Below are 18,016 nucleotides of genomic sequence, written 5' to 3'. Positions count from 1 at the left end.
GTATGATGCTTTCAGAATGAGCACAGTCTTCTTATCTCTTTGTTTAATACTATTTTATCTTTCATATCAGAAATGTTTTTTAATTTCACTAGTACTGAGCGAACATGGTAGCTTGCAGAAGTTCTAAGTGCTCGTGGCCTATTAAGAAAATAACTGAAATTAAAATTCAGAACACGACAGACATCTAGAAGCTTACCTCTAATGTGGGGTGCTGCTAGGAGTAGGGGCAGGGAACAGAGATGTTGGAACAGAAATACATAAGCACTGATACTATGTATTGGGTTAAAGAAAGACAGTTTGGGAATGCTCATGTAAATGTCTCTGCTCTTGCCTTTCTTCACCATCTTTTCTATCTTAAAAATATTTTTTCTTACTTGTTCTCCTGTAACTACTCTTTATTCTTTTTGCAACTTCTTTGTGCTCTCATCTTTTCCTGTTTGTTGTTTGGGGTTGCCCCCCCCCCCCCCCCCCCCCCATTTACTCTGCACTGCAATGATTAACTTACTATTTTAATATTTTTAAATGCTTTTTGTTGTTAGAGACTATTTGCCAGTACACACTTACCTGGATTTTCAGGACATTTTTGTGTTTGGGCCCTACAACAAAGATACAAACAAATAAATTCCTTCCATTTGCAGTTCTTAAATATTTTGAGCATACTAAAATCTACTGCAAATAAAGGTAATGGTTAGCTTTAACAGTAGAATGAAGTTTATATAGGTGAGTTTAACTCTGCCCAAAATGCCAAAAACACACTACTTCATATGTAACATACAGGATCCTAATGTAAGCTGAACTGTCTCAAAAAAAATTGAAGTCAGTGAGGTCGAGTGTTTAGAAACAATGGGACTCAGTAAATAAATTTACCAGGGGCCCCAGTCCTGGAAATAGAAACTTTCTTTACTAATTCCATTCAAGCGGCTGAAAGTCGAGTTCATAAATATTTGTAGGGCTGATAAATATTTTTATGGTTTTCAATTCTGGTTTTGAAATCTAGTTAATGCAGAGGTGTAAAATCATGTTATCAGCTGATGATCATGTTATATAGACTAGACTTAGATTTTCATTGTATATGAGTATAAATTGTTCTTTTCTCATGCAATCTTCTTGCAATTTTTGCTCTTTTTCTATTGCAAGAATATTATATTCAATGATAAGTCATAAAGTTTTAAAAAGTGTAACAATGCATAGGTCTGTGAAATGCGTTAATGACGATTTATTAATGCAATAATATGTGCCTAGGCTTTATACCATTCCTAAAGATTAATTTACTCAGGTGGAAGATTGCATGAAATTTATATGTTACTTGGTTCTGGACATGGCTGAAGTATCTAGGGTGCTCATGGGCTCAGGCTTTGCTATTCTTAGTATTAACAAAGCAGAGTTTTATTTTATATAATTTCTAGGCTTTCCCTCTGACCCAGGTATTATTGATCAAATGGAAAACAGTCCAGAAAAGATGTATCTGAAAGCTTTGAAAAAGAAAGCTGAATTGTTTTACTTACCATTTTGGAAAGAAAGATAGCCTCCCTTCATTTCTGTTTATTTCTTGACTTAATTTACTTACAATTCTATTTAAAAGAAACACAAAAATAGTTTAAAAAACTCCTTGAAACTTAGTCATTTTCTTAACTGTTTTCCCTCAATATTTACTAAATAAAATCTGGTAATTCAGAATTATTATTTATTACAATGTAAGAATATTGAATTTATCATTTTATTGCAAAATTGCACTATAGCATATCCAATTGAAAACTAGACTCTTTTTACGTAGATAAGACCCCATATTGTTGGATGAAGTTTAAAAATAAACATTAAACCTAGCAAGCCTCAGGAGCTTCGGGTGTGGTAGACATCATGCACTAGAACACTGCTTTAAATAATGGCAATTGCATTTGTATTACTTTGCATGGAAAAAGCAGATAATGCTTCAGGAAACAGCTTCTACCAAGCTTATGGTTGCAAAAGCAGGAATTAAATGTATCGTGTGTCTACTCTCAATTCTTTTTGTTTCCTTCCCTCTGCAACCAAGATACACCGAATCCAGCATCCCTCCAGTAAAGAAGGTGAAAAGGTTGCTTTAGTTCCATGTTATCACATATTGGCAGGGCAGGGCAGAAATACTCATGGAACATATGAAGACTACAGCTTTATGTCTAGAGAGATGTTTCCAAGTGGATGTGTTTGCATCACTCGTGCATAGTTTGTATACAGCAGTAGGATGAATAACAACCAATGAAATGCAATCTTGAGTAAAGTTTCAGTCAGGAGCATGCATTTATGCTGCTAATATTGCTGGCATAGCCAGCACAGGCATCTGGGACTGAGAGTTTTTATATTGACTTACTTCCTGAGAACAACTCTGAGGTTACAGGAGAGTCATTACTGAGATTAACAGAATTAGGTTCGCTGAGAGCAACAGAATTCTGCTTTGCTAGTAATGAAGTTAGCCTCTACGATTATTTTGTTTCAAATAAAGTTTTTGTTTCAAAGAAAGCTTATGATGACTCATGGTCTGATTCTTAATTCTCAATATTTCTTTTTGAGGAAAGTCCCACCAAGGAAGTTCTGTGTCAACCAAAGCAAATCAGTTATGTACATCTGGTTAAAAATACCACATTTTACTTGAGCTTATATTATTTAGGTCTATGAGAGACCGTAATTGTGGAAATAAAAGTGGAGAAATAATCAAGAACTCAACATGTCTGTTTATCTCAGACTCTAAATTCTGTAAAATCTTGTATTTATTGTTTGTTAGTGCAGAATTCTTTTCCATGCATCTTAGATCTGGTCAATCAAACTTTGTATCAGTATTGTAAAATCTTTTTTTATGGCCAGGCAGTTACCGCTCTGTTTTGTGTTTCTTCTTCTTTCATGTCTTTTTCTGACACTCAGCAATAATAATCCCCTAGTTTTTTCCAAATTACTTCATTTGTGCATCTCTTTTTTGTCTAACTGCTTTTCTGGGTTGGGACTTGAGGAAGACAAGCTTTCAAGCAATCTTATACTAAAAAAAAAAAAAGCCAACAAAAGCATACTTTTTTGTTGTTGTTGTTCCTGAACCATGCTAAAAATTTTTCTCTTATTTTGAACATCCCTTCTCTTGCCCTTGCTACTTTCCTAATACTGACCTTACTGTAATTCAAAGATAAATTCAAGGCGGAGGGTTGCTCTGTTTGATTATGGAAAGTGCTGTGGGGACAGATCAGGCTGCCAGCAAGTATCAGAGAACAAGCAGTTTCAGATCAGTATGGTCATGCTGTCTGAAAAGGATGAAGATGGGTAATTGGAAGTTAAGGATATGTATTCAAGGATCCAAGTATGAAAATAGAAAGGCAGAGGAAGAATATTTTTTGGTTTTTCTCTTTTAAGACAGTACTTTGCAATATTCTGATTTGAAGCAAATATTGTCATACTTGCCCATTTGATATGAGCACATGCACAATTGTTAATAATGTAAGAAGGATTACAGCTGTCAAAATCTGACATCATTATCCAAGAAAATTGTATAAAGCAAGAAAAATGCCAAGTTATAGACATAGGACTCCTCTTGTTCTTCTTCTTTCCCATGCAATCAACAATCCCCTGCACAAGAAATTTCCTTCTGCTGCAGGGGATAAGGAAGTTGCTGTGTGAATAATAAATTCCGTGTGAAACATCAGGAAATGTTCTGGGGTGAACAGTGCACTGCGTATACCAGTGCTTTGGTTGAGAAGTGCATTACGGAACTTGTGTGCTGTTTATTCTCTGCTGTAGAAGAGGTAGAGGAAGGATCTTTCATAATATTGTGTTTATTTTCAGCTAAAGAAGTAAAATGAAGATCACTGGGGTTAGAGCTAGTAATTCTTTTAGTTCAGGCTTCCGTGGGTGTGAATGAGACCTAGTGTTTGGAAGCTTTCTGGACTAAACCTGGGCTGGCTGCTCTGAGAATTTACACCAACTGTTTTTTAAGGAAAAACTGAAAGGAAAAAGTTGCTTATCTGATCCTGCTGCCAAAAATTAATCATTTGCTGCTTAAAATACAGTATCTAATCTTTACTTCAAGTTTATTTGAAATGCTTCAAATGAATGGCTCAGAGAGGTTATTAGAAGAAAGCAAAGTTTAGAATGGTAATACTTTAAAAGCAATGTTATTACAGAAGATGGGTGAACTGAGCAGCTGAGTCTGTAGCCATGTGAGGAAGGAAGTACCAAAACCGCACTGCTTTCTGAGTTGTGGGAGTGGATGATAGGAGAGGATAAGGCAACAGCACTTGCAGAAAATGTTACTCAGACTTCTCTTTCTCTTTTTACCTCCTCCACCAGACACTTAGCTTAAAACTAGCAGGAAGTCGAAAATTAAAAAAAAAACACACAACCAACCCCCAAAGCAGTACTCCAAAACTGGCTTTTGTTCGCTTAACTGCAGATATTGTTGTTGTGAGCAGAGTCCATTCGACATGTAATGGCATAAAGGATTTAAGATGAGTGAGAGATGGAAGGCAGAGTCCTCTAGGGCCAGGAAGTTGCGTAGTTGCATATTGAACGCTGTCGAGCATAGTTTGTGATGAAGTCTTTATTTTGGCCTTTGAGAAAAGTGTGTTGGGCAGATGCAATACAATTAAGTTGGCTCCAAAACTGACTGAGTATCAGTTGTGTTCTAACACTTTCAACAGCCTTTAGCATCCCATCTGAGAAAGCATGTGTACACACACATTCATCTCTGCCCAAGGCATACCTTTTTGAAAGAGAAGGGCATTAGATTTCTTATTTTTTGGTTTGCACTTTGACTCTCCCAAAAGTAGAACAACTTTCAGACCGTGCCATGTTTGTAGGCTCTGAATGTCTCCCATTCAGAACTTAGCACACACATTGCTGTGTTTGAACTGGCAGATGCAATTATATACTTTAGTGCAATGATGCTCTTTTTATTACTGGAAATTTTCACAAGTGTTATGGGATATGCTATAAGCTTTCTGACCAAGGTTGAAAATTTCAAATCTCAGCTTTGCTAGCAACCTGCCACTGAGGATAGCCAAAGGAATCAACACCCTGTATTAGTACCTTGACTTACTGAAAACTTGGAAATGTTTTCTCTCAAGATAGTAAACAATAAGACTGGCAAAGACTAACTTCAGTGTTTAGATTATGGTTCAGGCATCGACCAACCACCCCTGTTATTTTGAATGAGATATTTGCTTTTTCTTTTTTATTAATTCTGACCACATTAAGTAAGGCACATTCTGTTGAATGCGCTTTAAAATATTTTGCAAGACTCACATTTGTTATCCACAAGTATAAACCTTCATGACCTTCTGTGACTGCCAATAGTGATAATGAGCAATAAGAAAACTCCATGTGTCCCTTAAGCTGTATATTGGCCTTTTGTTTCATTAGATTTATTATCAAAATGTTAATTACACCCTCATGATTAGGTCTGAGTTTCAGTTAGTGCTTGAGACAGATATTCAATGTGTGCTCGGTGTAAAATATACCATATCCCTTCCCTGTTTCACCAACGTACTGCTTACTCTTTCAGGATGCAGTGTGTTGTTTGTGAAGCTTCTGGTGTGTATGTTAACCTACTAGTATTGATATTAACTTAAATGATTCTTTCATAAGATACAGCAAGTACCAGAGTAATATGAATGAGCTCAACAAAACACATAACAGTACAGTTCTTAACAGTTTTTCATATTGTTACAAAAATGCCAAGCATTAAGCATAGTGTATGTTTGAAGAAAACAGGTTGCAACTGAGCTAAGCTATTAATAACTGAACAAATTGTTAGGTCAACTGTGATGCTATCTCTTGCTTACAATGACAGCTACAGTCATGATAACCCAATCTCTAAAGCTGATGGTCATGCCACAATTATTTGTTTTAATTTCTGAGTGGGAAAAGGGAGAAAATATATGTGTTAGGTGTTCCTACCACTAAATTACTTGGCCCAAACATTTCTGCTCCTTAAAGGTCTGTGGGAATGTGATAACTTTGAGGTAATGGCATTTCCACTAAATCTGTGAACAAGGGAAGTAGGGGAAAACGATTCATGGTCTGGAACCTGGAGACTGGGCTCCAACACATGTAATCATGCAGTATGAGGTCTTCAAAGATCGTTCATCAGTGCCATAGCAGATCTATGTAGGTCACTGGAACACACAGGCATATATCTTTTCATAGAATGGCAACTGTGCTTAAATTCTTAAGCTATGATTAGTGTTCTTAAAAGTAAATTTTTAACCAAGTGATTTGAAGTGGTTATTCTGTATCTTCAAACAGAAGGGTATATATTCAAGTAGAAATACTACGTGGTGGCATTTTCTATGTAGCTTGAAGAAGTGCCTGAAGCTCAGCATGTGTCCAAGTACTGCCTTTTGAACCGGAGCCTTAAACCAATCCAAGAATCTCTCTTCACTCACTCTTCCCTATGTCTACTCAGAGCAGTTCAACTACAACACAGAACTGGCAAAGACCAAGTTGCTTTTTCCACCTCCCTCTTGTCTAAAGGAAAGGGTGAAAGTGAAGTGGTGAGTGGGGCTGTACTCTGTCTTTTGCTTTGGGACCTTGTGCCTGAGCTACACCTTTGATTCTACTGTGCATGTAAATGGGAATGAAAGAAAGGCTTCCATGTTAAATAAAAATATAGCATTAAGCAAAGTTCATTTTCTAAACTTCTCCCTGAGATTGCTTTAATAGCAATATAAGTGCAAGAGGTCTCAGGGTTCCAAAGAGTGACAGCATCATCAATGTAAATATTCTGAATGAAATTTAAAACTTCATATTTATCAGAGAAGCCCCAAATGGAATAATGGTTTCAAATTTGCAGGTTTATTTAAAGGCCTAGATATGGCAAGGAAAGGAGGGCATATGGGTTTCCAGTCATCTAATGCTCTGTTTGGCACAGCTTTATGCATAACTCAAAGATGAGGACAACTTTTGGGTTTGATCCTCTCTAATACTCCGTGACAAAGTCAGTCTTCATTCAGTCTTCGTTTTCCATCCTCCACAAGTTATCACGCCCCAATAGAGATGCAGGATAGATTTCCTTAACCATGCCAGTGAAGATCTCTTGCAGGCATACAAGAAAGTTAGGTGGTGACTGCAAAGAAGAATGGGAATCCCTACTGAGGTAAATGAACTGTGGAGTTTATGATCCCTCAAGAAATCTATCTGTGCCCTATGCATATGCAGGTGCGGTGAATCCTGTGCAGACTTATTGTCCATTAACCCTTTTGCCTGCAAAAAGGTAGCCAGAATAAAGCTTGCAGGACTGTCTGGATGCATCAACCACTTTTATATGGTGCCCTTATATAGGTAAATTTTTTAGCAAAGTTTTCAGTAAAGAGTTCGGCCCTTTTAATGGAGAGTTTTAAAGACTTTATGAAGTATTGTAATTTTCAAAATAGTGTTTAAATCCTTTTTTGGTATTTAAAAGTAAGCCAAAAGAAGATTCATGAAGATGTGCACCTGTAACATGGCTGGTGGAGATTAACTTTCAAAATAATAATTCTGTTAATAATTACAGAAGATTGGGGGTTGGGGGTATTAGTTTCAGGAAATGGCTTATTGTACTTTGTGATGACAATTGTTACTTACTTAGACACTTAAGATTTTTGTAAAAGTCTCAGAATCATCCCCAAATAATGACACAGTTATATTCAAAACTTGATCAGTAGATTTGCTCAAATGTAATATATTTACTAAAACCACATACCCAGCTCAGGAGGTCTGTATGGATGTAGGCTGTGGTTTGCAAACGTTGTATAGTTGCAAGTGCTGGGTTCTATTCTCAGTACATGTAGGTCAGCATAACCCTGCTAAATTTACTGGAGAACAGTATTTCTTGTATATGTGCTTTTTATTCATTCCACTAGCCAATGCTTTAAGTGTGACACTTGCCATTTATATTAAGCATTTTTACAGAATATGCTCCAATTTTAGCACAGGTACTATAACTACAGTATGCTAATGTGTCTTTCAACTTGTAGAAAAATTCTTCCTACTAGGTGACGTTTGCATCATGATATAAAAGTAAGGTGTGAATGTGTTCTAGTAGAAGTCAACAACGAGCACTTTCTGTTTTGGTGAGAGTGTGGAGATTCTGAAGTAATTAAATTAATGTTAAAAAAATGTCAGGTTCTTCTACCCATGAATTTTATTCTGTTGGGGGTTTTTTGGTTTGGTTTTTGTGGTGTTTTGTTTTTTTTTTTAAATGCCAACCAGTTCTCTTTCCTATTAAAGATCTAAATCCTTGCCTTAAACAGTGGCATTACATGGAGGACCCCCACATCACACCAAACTTTTTCCATCTATATTCACAATATTCTAGTGAATTGTTTCCCTGTTTGTAGGTGTGGAGAAAGCTGAGAACAAGGGCATTAGCTCCAGAACTCTCATTCAGATTTATTAATTTACTTATTTCATTTCTTCAAGTTGTGCACCAAGCTTCTCTCTTCTTTTAAAGCTCTTGATTTCAAGTTCTCTTCTTGTTGAGAAACCCAAAAGATCTGACTAGAAAAGGCTATTCACTTTCTGCTAGAGTGTTACAAGGTAAGTGGACTGTGAAAATCGAATTTTCAAAACATTTTTGAGATATCAATAGATTAGACGAGGAGATAGGAGCAACTCCACATTGTTACATTTCATTTTAACTATTCACCTATGACATTAATATCTCTTGTATGTGTGTGTTTATTAGACCTTCCACTGAGCACTTTTGACTCATGAATTTAAAAGGAAATCACCAAAAGTTCTCAAAATTAGAAATTCAAACAAGGAGAACACAAGGCAGTTTTGCCAAAAGACTGTTAAGGAGGGACAAATTATCAGAGAATTACAAGCCGCTATGGTAAGATGAGTTTTTCAGACAATGTAATGTAACTCTGGTTCCTCAGTCTCAGTAACCATAGTTAAATGTTCCTTGTAATTGACAGTAAGTTCAAAAATGCTGAGACATCACGGCATCTTTTTTCATGGCATCTGGACCCCTTTACTAACATATCATACACCACCAATCCCTATCATCAGGAAATTTATTGTGTGAACATATAGATACGATCTTAAGAAACATGTCATGTCCGAGGCTTTCAAGTTCAAGTCCTTGCATATCTGAGCTGAACAGAGGTATCCTCCTGCCCTCAGATCTAGCCACCAGCTTACTCATGAACACATGAATGTGACAGACTACACAGGTATTTCAAAATTTTTCAGTATTCTTAGCTTCACCAGAACACCTTACACAAGCTCTGATGTATCAGAAAAGACGAAACAGACTGTATCTCCTGTAGCAAAATCAAGATATGCATACAGGGAGTGAGTCTGGAACTGGGAAATGAGCAACAAAGAAACAGCCATGTTGGAACAACTTGAGTTCCTTTTTTCCTTTTCTTTTTCCTCCTTGCTTTATTCAGAAGACCATGGAGAGCTCATGGTTAGGAACATTCTAACTTCCAGCTTAAATATGTACCAGAGAACTCACAGCAAAATGAAATCCTTCATTTTTCACCATGAAGTATTAGAAGAAGCTAATTTCTGTTACTCAGTATTGACTTAATGAGATTATTGTTCTTCATTTCATAATTTCTATGAAATCATGAAAGCTATTCAGGTAAATTAGAAACTTTTTCAAGTTTCCTAATCCACAGGAGCTAAGGAAAGCTATTTAACACTAAATCAAATGTTCCAGACTGATTTAGCTGTAACGCCTACCTAAAGGAAAAGCACATGATGAAAATCGCTTGAACTCCTCGACTGTTGCGTACATACCTGATTTTTTTTTTCTTTGAGTTAAAGTCAACAGTTAAGCAGTGAAGAGTTAAATCACACTTGGAAGGTAATACTTGCAAAAAAGTTTAACCTTTGTGTAGCTGCTGTCAGTCAAAGAATTTATGGATAAGTTCTTTTGAACATCCCCCAGACAATTTTTTTTGTGTTGTATCATTGTGCTTGAGCAGTCATGACAACACTCCTTTTATTTTGAAACATTCTTCTTTTTCTCTCAGTACACTGCAATAAGCAGGTCTCTAATCACTTGCAAATCATTTGCCCCATATTTCCTATGAGTTTTTACTGCAGACCAGCTAAGATAATTTTTAATGTCAAATTGGTTTGGCTTTACTTACGGCACTCTGAGTTTGGGAAATTTCTGAATATCATTTTCAGACATGTTCTGAAAAGGAAACACATGGTATATATCACAAAATTGTTCATGGAACACCCTGCAACTTACAGAAGTTCGCATATTTAAAAATGTGGCATGAAGTTTCAACTGATAGGAATATAAAGTGCATAGAGAAGCGATGCAAGATAACAGCCTGCCCATCCCATGGCTCATGTGAACCCATTTTCATAAAAAATCTTCTCTATATTTTTTGTATTTTGCTGCATGTTGGTTTTTACTTTATGTTGCTGCCAGTTGTATTAAACTAGCAGGGAGGTTAATGAACATCATGTATATTTGTTTACACACAAAGGACTTTTACAAAATAATCACATCTAACTTCCAAGAGAAGTATTTCTGTAACTAAAATGTTTTAATGATAGCTTATCAAAAAGATCTGTAAGGAGAAGTAAAATCTTAAACCAGCTCTTACTAGATGAGAGTTGGGCAAATTTGTTTAACAGCAGATGAGCCATTCTTCCAGGATTAATTTCAAATTAATGGGGCTCTGTGCAAAGTTAAAGTCAAGTCATTTGCTTTTCTGATTTGGGTTCTAATCTTCATTGGTGTTATATTGTCATATTGACTTATAGGCAAGGTTAAAATCCATCCCTGCTCTGTTTCTCAAAAGAACTGGAAATAAAACCCTTTTCTGCAACAGCTTTCTCCCCAGAGATTGGCAGAGATACTTAAGATAAAGCACATGAACAGACAGTAAACCAAAAAATTCCAGAACTATTTTTAAGTCTTCCTTTTTATTTTTTTTCTCTTTTCCTTCTCTTGCTTTCTGGATATTGCTTTTCATTATACATTGCCATCACCTAGCATACAGGAAAACATATCCTTTATGTATTTATTATTAAAGAAGTCTTGAGATACTATAATTCATCTCAGTGGACAGTGTCAAACAATTAATAGAGAGCTACATCCTGGTAACACCCTGTGCTACTGGTAATGGGTGTGAGCTCAAAAGAACTCACATGGTTTGCTTGAAATCATCATCAGTGGCATTCTTCCTGGCAATTTTGGAATTATGCTTCTCACACTAAATAAAAAAGGACAGAATATTTCAAATGCTTTTTTAAACACTTGTAGGTTTAAGGCAATGTGCAATGAAATGCCCTTTGCAAAGAGCTGTTCCTGGTAGGGAAGGCAAACTCCTACCATAGATTCTAATTTATGCTATTTTACTTCATATCTTTTTAGTACAGCTAAAAAATACGGTATTTAAGTGATTTCAGAAGCTAGATATATTGAATTCCTTCATCTCTGCATAGTGAAATCAGGCAAAATTGTTTTGTCAGGCAAGTTTCAGGGTAAAACTGTAGATTTTAAAAGAGAGCACCATTTGCTGGAGTTTTGTGTGAAGAACCATGTCTGTAACATCACAGTATACGTAAAATCACATGTTCTGGTGGAGATGTAGCTGGAAAACTCCTCGGACTTAAAAGCAGCCTTGGCAGCCTAACAAAAATCCTTCTGGAAACTGGGATGGGGGAGGGGGAGAGTGTTTCTTCCCCCTTCAAGCATAATATAGCAATTAGATTGCAGACTACTCCTGACCTGAGCTGAGATGTGCTGAGTCTTGAGAGCTTTACTGATGCTCCTGCAGAGTCAGCCCCTCTCTTCTTCCCTCTTGTGCAACACCAAGTTTAGGACAAATGAGTGCATTATGAAAACTTTTGAGAAAGTGTTTTGTTTAGTTAATCACAAGCTTCGCAAACTCTCTTTGGAACATGGATGATAGTCTGATTCTTTCTGTCTTTCTTACTGCCAACAATAAGAAGTTTCTAATTACACCTTGGTTCACAATGCTATCAATGATTTTCAGGACAGCACAAATCCTATCTGTTTTTTCCAGCACTATTTTACCTCTGGGAGTACTCACAGAAGTAAAACACAGAAAAAATGTACCCCCTTTATGGAAATGTCCTGCAGGATTTACTGAAGAATCATAATTTTTTCTAAAGACTTTTTAAGCTTCTCTGTGGAATTCTATTGTGGTGATAAACCTGACAAATATTATGGGTTTAAACTCCCATAAAAGGACTATGTTGCCATTTTAAATATTAGAGAATTTTATTAGCATAAGTTACATGGAATCCCTCTGGTTTTATTGCTGCTACATCTCAACTGGACTTCCCTTGTGGTAGCCAGTAGATACAGAAATATGACTTTGAAACTAGGATGTTATTCTGATGAATAAGACAGCAATATTTTTACAGTCACGTTTACCATATAGATCTGACAATAGATAAAAAGCCTGCAAGCATTCAGTCTTAACAGTTTCTTCTGTGCGAATGTAATTTGGCAGTTTCCAATAACTTACAAAATGTAAAAAGATATTTCTTTGAAAAACCATTCATACAGAGAAGCATTTTTTTTTTCAAGATTGCATTGTAGTTTAGAATATTCCACTTAAAGTCTCCTTTTGTTGTTCTGTTTAACAGGTGAACCTTTTTTGCATTATACAATTGACAAGTAGGTCAAAACCTTAAAAAAAAAGTCTCAGCAGACATGAGCAGCTGCTTGCTTACTTAATAGAAAAGCATCCTTTGAATCTACTAGGATGCTTCTGAAGAAATGCTGTGCTCTGAGCTATGTATTTACAGAAACACTCTGGAAATAATAAAAAATTACAAAAATTGCTTAGGAATCACACAGTTATTGCTCTTGCTATTTGTACCTCACAAACTTCCAGAATTTCTTAACGCTTCCAGAGCCAGAACTCCCATTCCAGCCACAGATCCTTAGTGCTTGAGCTAAGGAGAGTTTCTTAGGGGTTAGTAAGATAAATCCTGTGACACGCATCTGAATAATTCTGACTCCACTCAGTAGGAGGGAGGTATAATATCCCATTCCTACAAAAGGTGTTTGAAAATTTTTATGCCGCATTTCAATGAAATGTCAAAAAGCTTGATACATTAGGACAAGTAAATAAAAAATAAGAAGGCTTTAGAAGAGGTATGCGTAGATTTCCCCACTATGACTAATTATACAGATGATCAAAATGACTACTTTTGGGGAAAATAGAGTAGTTGTTAATATTTGGAAATAAAATAAAATAGAAGTAAAATGAAGTAATAATAAAAGCCCTTACACATCTTCATGGATGTGTATTTAAGATCTGAAAACAGCAGCTCTATCAATGGAAGTTATCAGCTTTTCTAAAGTTAAGCCAAGGTGTTGGTAAAGCCAGGAGCAATGTTGATTTAAAGCCACTGGGACTTCGCTTACTAGTTCTGGTGCTCTTAAAGTTCAGTGATTTTGTGTACTGCTGCACCAGAAATCTAATTTTAACTATAGAGGCATGAAATACTGTTTACAACAGAAGGCCAGTCATTCTGACCAGGTCTGTGTCTTCTTTAGTAGAAGAGGACAATGAATAAATGTGAGTTTTCTGTAGTTAGTATTTGAAAACAAGCACTTCCTATAAAGGAAGAGATGAATTCAAGACAGGATTGTGGTTTTATAACTTCCCTGCCAGTTTAAAAAATACTAAAATATATGCATATTAAACAACATGCTTGGGTTCCCAGCATTCCATATTTAAAGCAAGATGTCTGGCTGATTTTACCAAAGGTGTTTAGTTGTCATATTCATACCTTAGTAACCATCTGCGAGCTAAGTACTTTGCATCTGCCAATGCAAAGTAAGGAGGAGTGAAAACAATCACTTGATTGGAATTTTATAGGAAGGAATTTTACAACTCTTACTTACCAAAAACCTTTGTCCATTAATGCTGTGCTTTCTCACGACTTTCTCACAGTCCTTGTACTTTAACTGTCAATGAAAAGATGATGATTGTTGTTGAATGGATTAAGACACTTAGCCATACGGCTAGCTTTGAGCAGGTGCTTCAAGTTACCCTTTTGTATACTAGAGCCTGTCTAAATAGCTCATTTTGTTCTGTAAACATGGATTTTTAAGACAAGGATTCTTCAGTGGACTTGAGGATTTTCAATCATTTAGGAACATGTAATTCCTCACATTTAAAAACCATCTCACAGTTGCCTGGCCCAAAGAAGTACTTGGAAAATGGATAGTTGTGGAACTGACTGGGATGAACAGTTGTGGAAAACAGCAAAAACCTTAGTATCTTGGAATACAGAAGCCCTGATCCCAGTCATTGAATTCGTTGTTGTGATCAAAAAGCTGCTGCTTCTGCATGGACATGTCACTTGTAAATCCTGGAAATTACCTATAATATTTGGAAAGCTTTTCCACAATATTATGTTTTACACTAGCATCTAGGACAAGGACATGTATTTTAGAAGTTGATCATGTACATAAGAAAAGAAAGCTCCTGGTCCTACAAGGCAAAAATTTAACAGTAAATTGAGGGGCTTAGGAAAAAACAAACAAAAAAAACCCAAAAAACAAAACCCAAAAAACTAGCCACATCTAGCAAGACATGACTCTTAAATATTTCCAGTGGGTGTCTTAAGGTTTTCTGTATTTGAACAGTAATAGCATAATGTGAGTACACAGCTTATGGTTTTGATCTGGCTAGAATACATTTTTTTCTGTTTCAAGCTGATCAAGTCCATACCAGAAGGAAGCCAAAGAGTGGGCAGACAAGTGACTTTTTAGAGCCTTCAAGACAGAAGAATGGCTGTGGTCCTGCCTGAAACTTTAGTTAGTGAAAGTTATGTAGGCAGATGGTCCTGTGCTGCTGGGAGAATTCCCCTACAGCAGAGAACATCTTATAGGAAGTGTTATGTCCTTTCTTAGTTCTATCCTTTTTATTCGCTTTAAGGAGTAATCTTGTAACTTGGTGTTATATGAGAACAGATCCTGAAAACTTCTGAACACCTGACAGAATATTTTTAGGAGCCACCTTCAGTTACTTATATGCAGAAACAGACCTAACTCTGCTAAATATTTTAGGATACAGATTAAGACTTTTGTTCAGACTGAGTACTTACTTAAACCTGTAAATAATGTCTCTTTCATATGATGAGTGCTATCATGACATTACCAGCACAAGTCTGGATGCAGCAGTGAGCAACTGCTATGCTTGGGAGAACACATCGATGTAACTGAGACCTAATCTCATTCTGAAAGTAATTGATGAAAAATACTGTTTAGCTGTTAAAAATAACCCCTGGGATATTAGAAATATGAACATCTTTGCTTTTTCTAAAAAAATTTAAAGTCTTTAGAAATTATTTGAAAGTTTGGTTCTTTATTGGTCCTTCCCTATTTTGAATGCATGGTTTATATTAAAATATGCTTTAAGTTAATACATGTAGAATCGTAAATTAGATGTTATTACTGTTAAGTGTGAAGAATTCTTATTTGACTTTATTCATGCCAGTAATACATCATAGTACTGTTATATAAATTACTGATGTGTATGCTGGCTGAATTTTGCAACTATGAAGGTGTAAGCTAACAATGAATTGACGAAAATTTTACCACTGTCCTATGTCATGACCAATCACTTTAGGTGAGGAAGATTTGCATGTGATTGTCCTTTGAAAATCATCCCACAATTACCTCAGTTTAGGAGGGAAAAAAAATTGCTTAGCCCTCTTGGACTTGAATCCTGGACTTTGAACATATGGCTGCATGCAAAATATATTAGTCAGTTGCAAATAAAGCATTCCTAAGGTATAACATTTGGCCCTTTAATATGTGTGAGGAAAATTATATTAGTTTATCTGAGCAGAAGACCTGGTTACTTATGGCAGTTGCCCAGAGCTGGCTGACAGGCTGACATTATTGTCTTACACAGATTTCTTAGATGACTTCAAGCAGCTTTTGCCCTGATTCACCTCCCCAAAAGTGGAATGCCAAGATTATCTCTGTCCTGGGGGGTATCTGGATCAGTAGAGGGGAGCTACTAAAAAATTAGTGTAACCAGGCCCATTCAGTTATGATAGAATGTACAGTTAATCCTTTTATCACTGTTAAGAGTATCATTATCAACTCTTTCAGGAAGCCATTTCCCTTCTCAGTCTCTTGGAAATGGTGATCCTAACCACCATGCACCAGTGTTGTAATGTTTTTCTTATTTGTCTGAATTTGACTGTTGATAATGATCTCATATGTTCCATCTCCAATTCTTCGTTTCACTTTCCTGTGCCACTAAGCCCTGCACCCTAAAATTAGAGGTTTGCAAGTAGTTGGCAGTTTCACTTCTCTGGAGATTTGGTAGACATAGACTTTATGTTTGATCTGTTTGTCTTTATTAGCTAGTTTTGCATTCTAGTATCAAACTTGCCTCAGCTCCCCAAATAAAACTCTCACAGAGTTACAGGAGCTGTTGAAACAATAAATTTTGCATGATTCAAAATGAAGCCCAAACTGTTCCAGGTTTTACAAGTCTAGTCTGACACCTGACTTGAAAATTAACAAGCTATGCTGGCATTACTTGAACATCTTCCCAAATCTTCTGATTGATCTGAATGTTAAATTGCAGGCTGACAGTTTTGGACTTTGGGAGGAACGTGTTCTGTTGCAAGGGAGATGGAGCAGGCACTATCATCTCTGATGTGAACTGAAAAATGAGCAATTTACAGAGAACACATGGAAATGAAATTTCAGTAAAAATGGCTCCATTAGTTACACATTCCTGGGCAATTACAAAGTCAGCATTGCTGTGCAGAGGGTATATGTTGGCAGTGAATTCCTGTGTTGCCTTTCAAAGTATTTCTTCAGTATTGTAAAATGAAATTTATAGATTGTCACAGGTGAAAAAGATGTCAGAAACCCCAGAAATTCCTAGCTAGGCAGACAACGTAACATCAGAAAAAGTAACAGTGACAGGAAAGAAGGGGTAGCTAGTAATCTTGAGCCATGAGTTTTCCCCAAGAAGTTCTGGAATAGGGAAGTCTAAGCAAAGGGCGAAAGGTTTTTCCAACTGAGCCTAAAAAAATTAGGAGTCTGTGTACCCACAACCATTAAGTTCCTGGCTGGGTTCTCATGGGTTTGATTAGCAAAGACATTCAGAGGCTCATCTGTGAACACCCAGCAATTTGAAAAAAAATCTCTCTTCTGAAAATCGTTGAAGACGACCTAGAAGACTTGTAATCTTCACACATTAATGTCTTCTACAGCTGTTAATATATGTTACATCAACAATTGTTGCAGTAAAATGTGTATTTTCTCTGAAAAGCTACGAGTGTCTCTTATACCCAATTTAAAACACACTTTCAAGATTCATTTATAGATTTCACTGGCCAGTTTAGCTCAGCTTCTTAATTGTCTGTGGTTTTGCTTTTAGTTTTGCAGCAAGCTTTGCCCATTATAAAAATACATAAAGTTAGCACAAACAATGCTACAGTAGTTTGCTCCTCAATCATACAAAGATGAAACATAGTTAAACTTACCGTCCTAAAATACTCTGCTAAGTCATCTGCGTTCCATGTAACCACATCTGAACGGTAGGGAATGTTTCGCAAATCCATTGTGAGTTTTCTCCTCTAGGCAGTTAGAGAATGTTCATAGCACTACTATCGATGAAACAGCCATATATTCCCTGTGTATGACCACCTCCAGCGTGTCCAGTAACTCCTTGCCTAATACCCAGCTTCTTCTGTTTAAGAACTGGTTTTTTTTTTTTAATTTAGAACTGCGTTCTTAGGACATCCAAGAGAGATACTGCTTCCTCTAATACAAAATGGTCTCTTCTCAGAAAAGTTGTCAGCTAGTCAGCCTTACCACTTCCTTTGTCTGAATATAAATAAGTAAACAAGGAAGCACAGCAAAGTGTTGAAAATGTTCTGCCTGCTACATAAAAGTAAGCTCCTATGGACCCTATTTGCTTGTAATTGCATACATAAATATTTACATATTTACACACCCCATGCAGTATAAAAATATTGGCATATTATCTGCACAGACATTGGTTACTGCTTCTGTGCAAGT

General features: G+C 36.3%; 1 protein-coding gene across 1 annotated transcript in view; it reads right to left on the bottom strand.

The window, feature by feature from the left end:
- LCP2 (lymphocyte cytosolic protein 2) overlaps positions 1-17,785 on the bottom strand; it is a 33,108-nt gene extending 15,323 nt beyond the window's left edge. Inside the window, exons 1-5 of the mRNA XM_029998300.2 lie at positions 17,479-17,785; positions 13,862-13,924; positions 10,104-10,150; positions 1,506-1,571; positions 565-596 (exon numbers count right to left, since the gene is read on the bottom strand). Of these exons, the coding sequence (XP_029854160.1) occupies positions 565-596; positions 1,506-1,571; positions 10,104-10,150; positions 13,862-13,924; positions 17,479-17,556 (286 nt within the window). The 5' untranslated portion in view covers positions 17,557-17,785. The remainder of the gene's footprint in view (positions 1-564; positions 597-1,505; positions 1,572-10,103; positions 10,151-13,861; positions 13,925-17,478) is intronic.
- Positions 17,786-18,016: the final 231 nt, after the last annotated feature.

Source organism: Aquila chrysaetos, chromosome 22, assembly GCF_900496995.4.
Source record: "Aquila chrysaetos chrysaetos chromosome 22, bAquChr1.4, whole genome shotgun sequence".
NCBI classification, from domain to species: domain Eukaryota; kingdom Metazoa; phylum Chordata; class Aves; order Accipitriformes; family Accipitridae; genus Aquila; species Aquila chrysaetos.
Note: the sequence above shows the minus strand (reverse complement) of the source record. Positions and strands in the feature narration are given on the sequence as shown.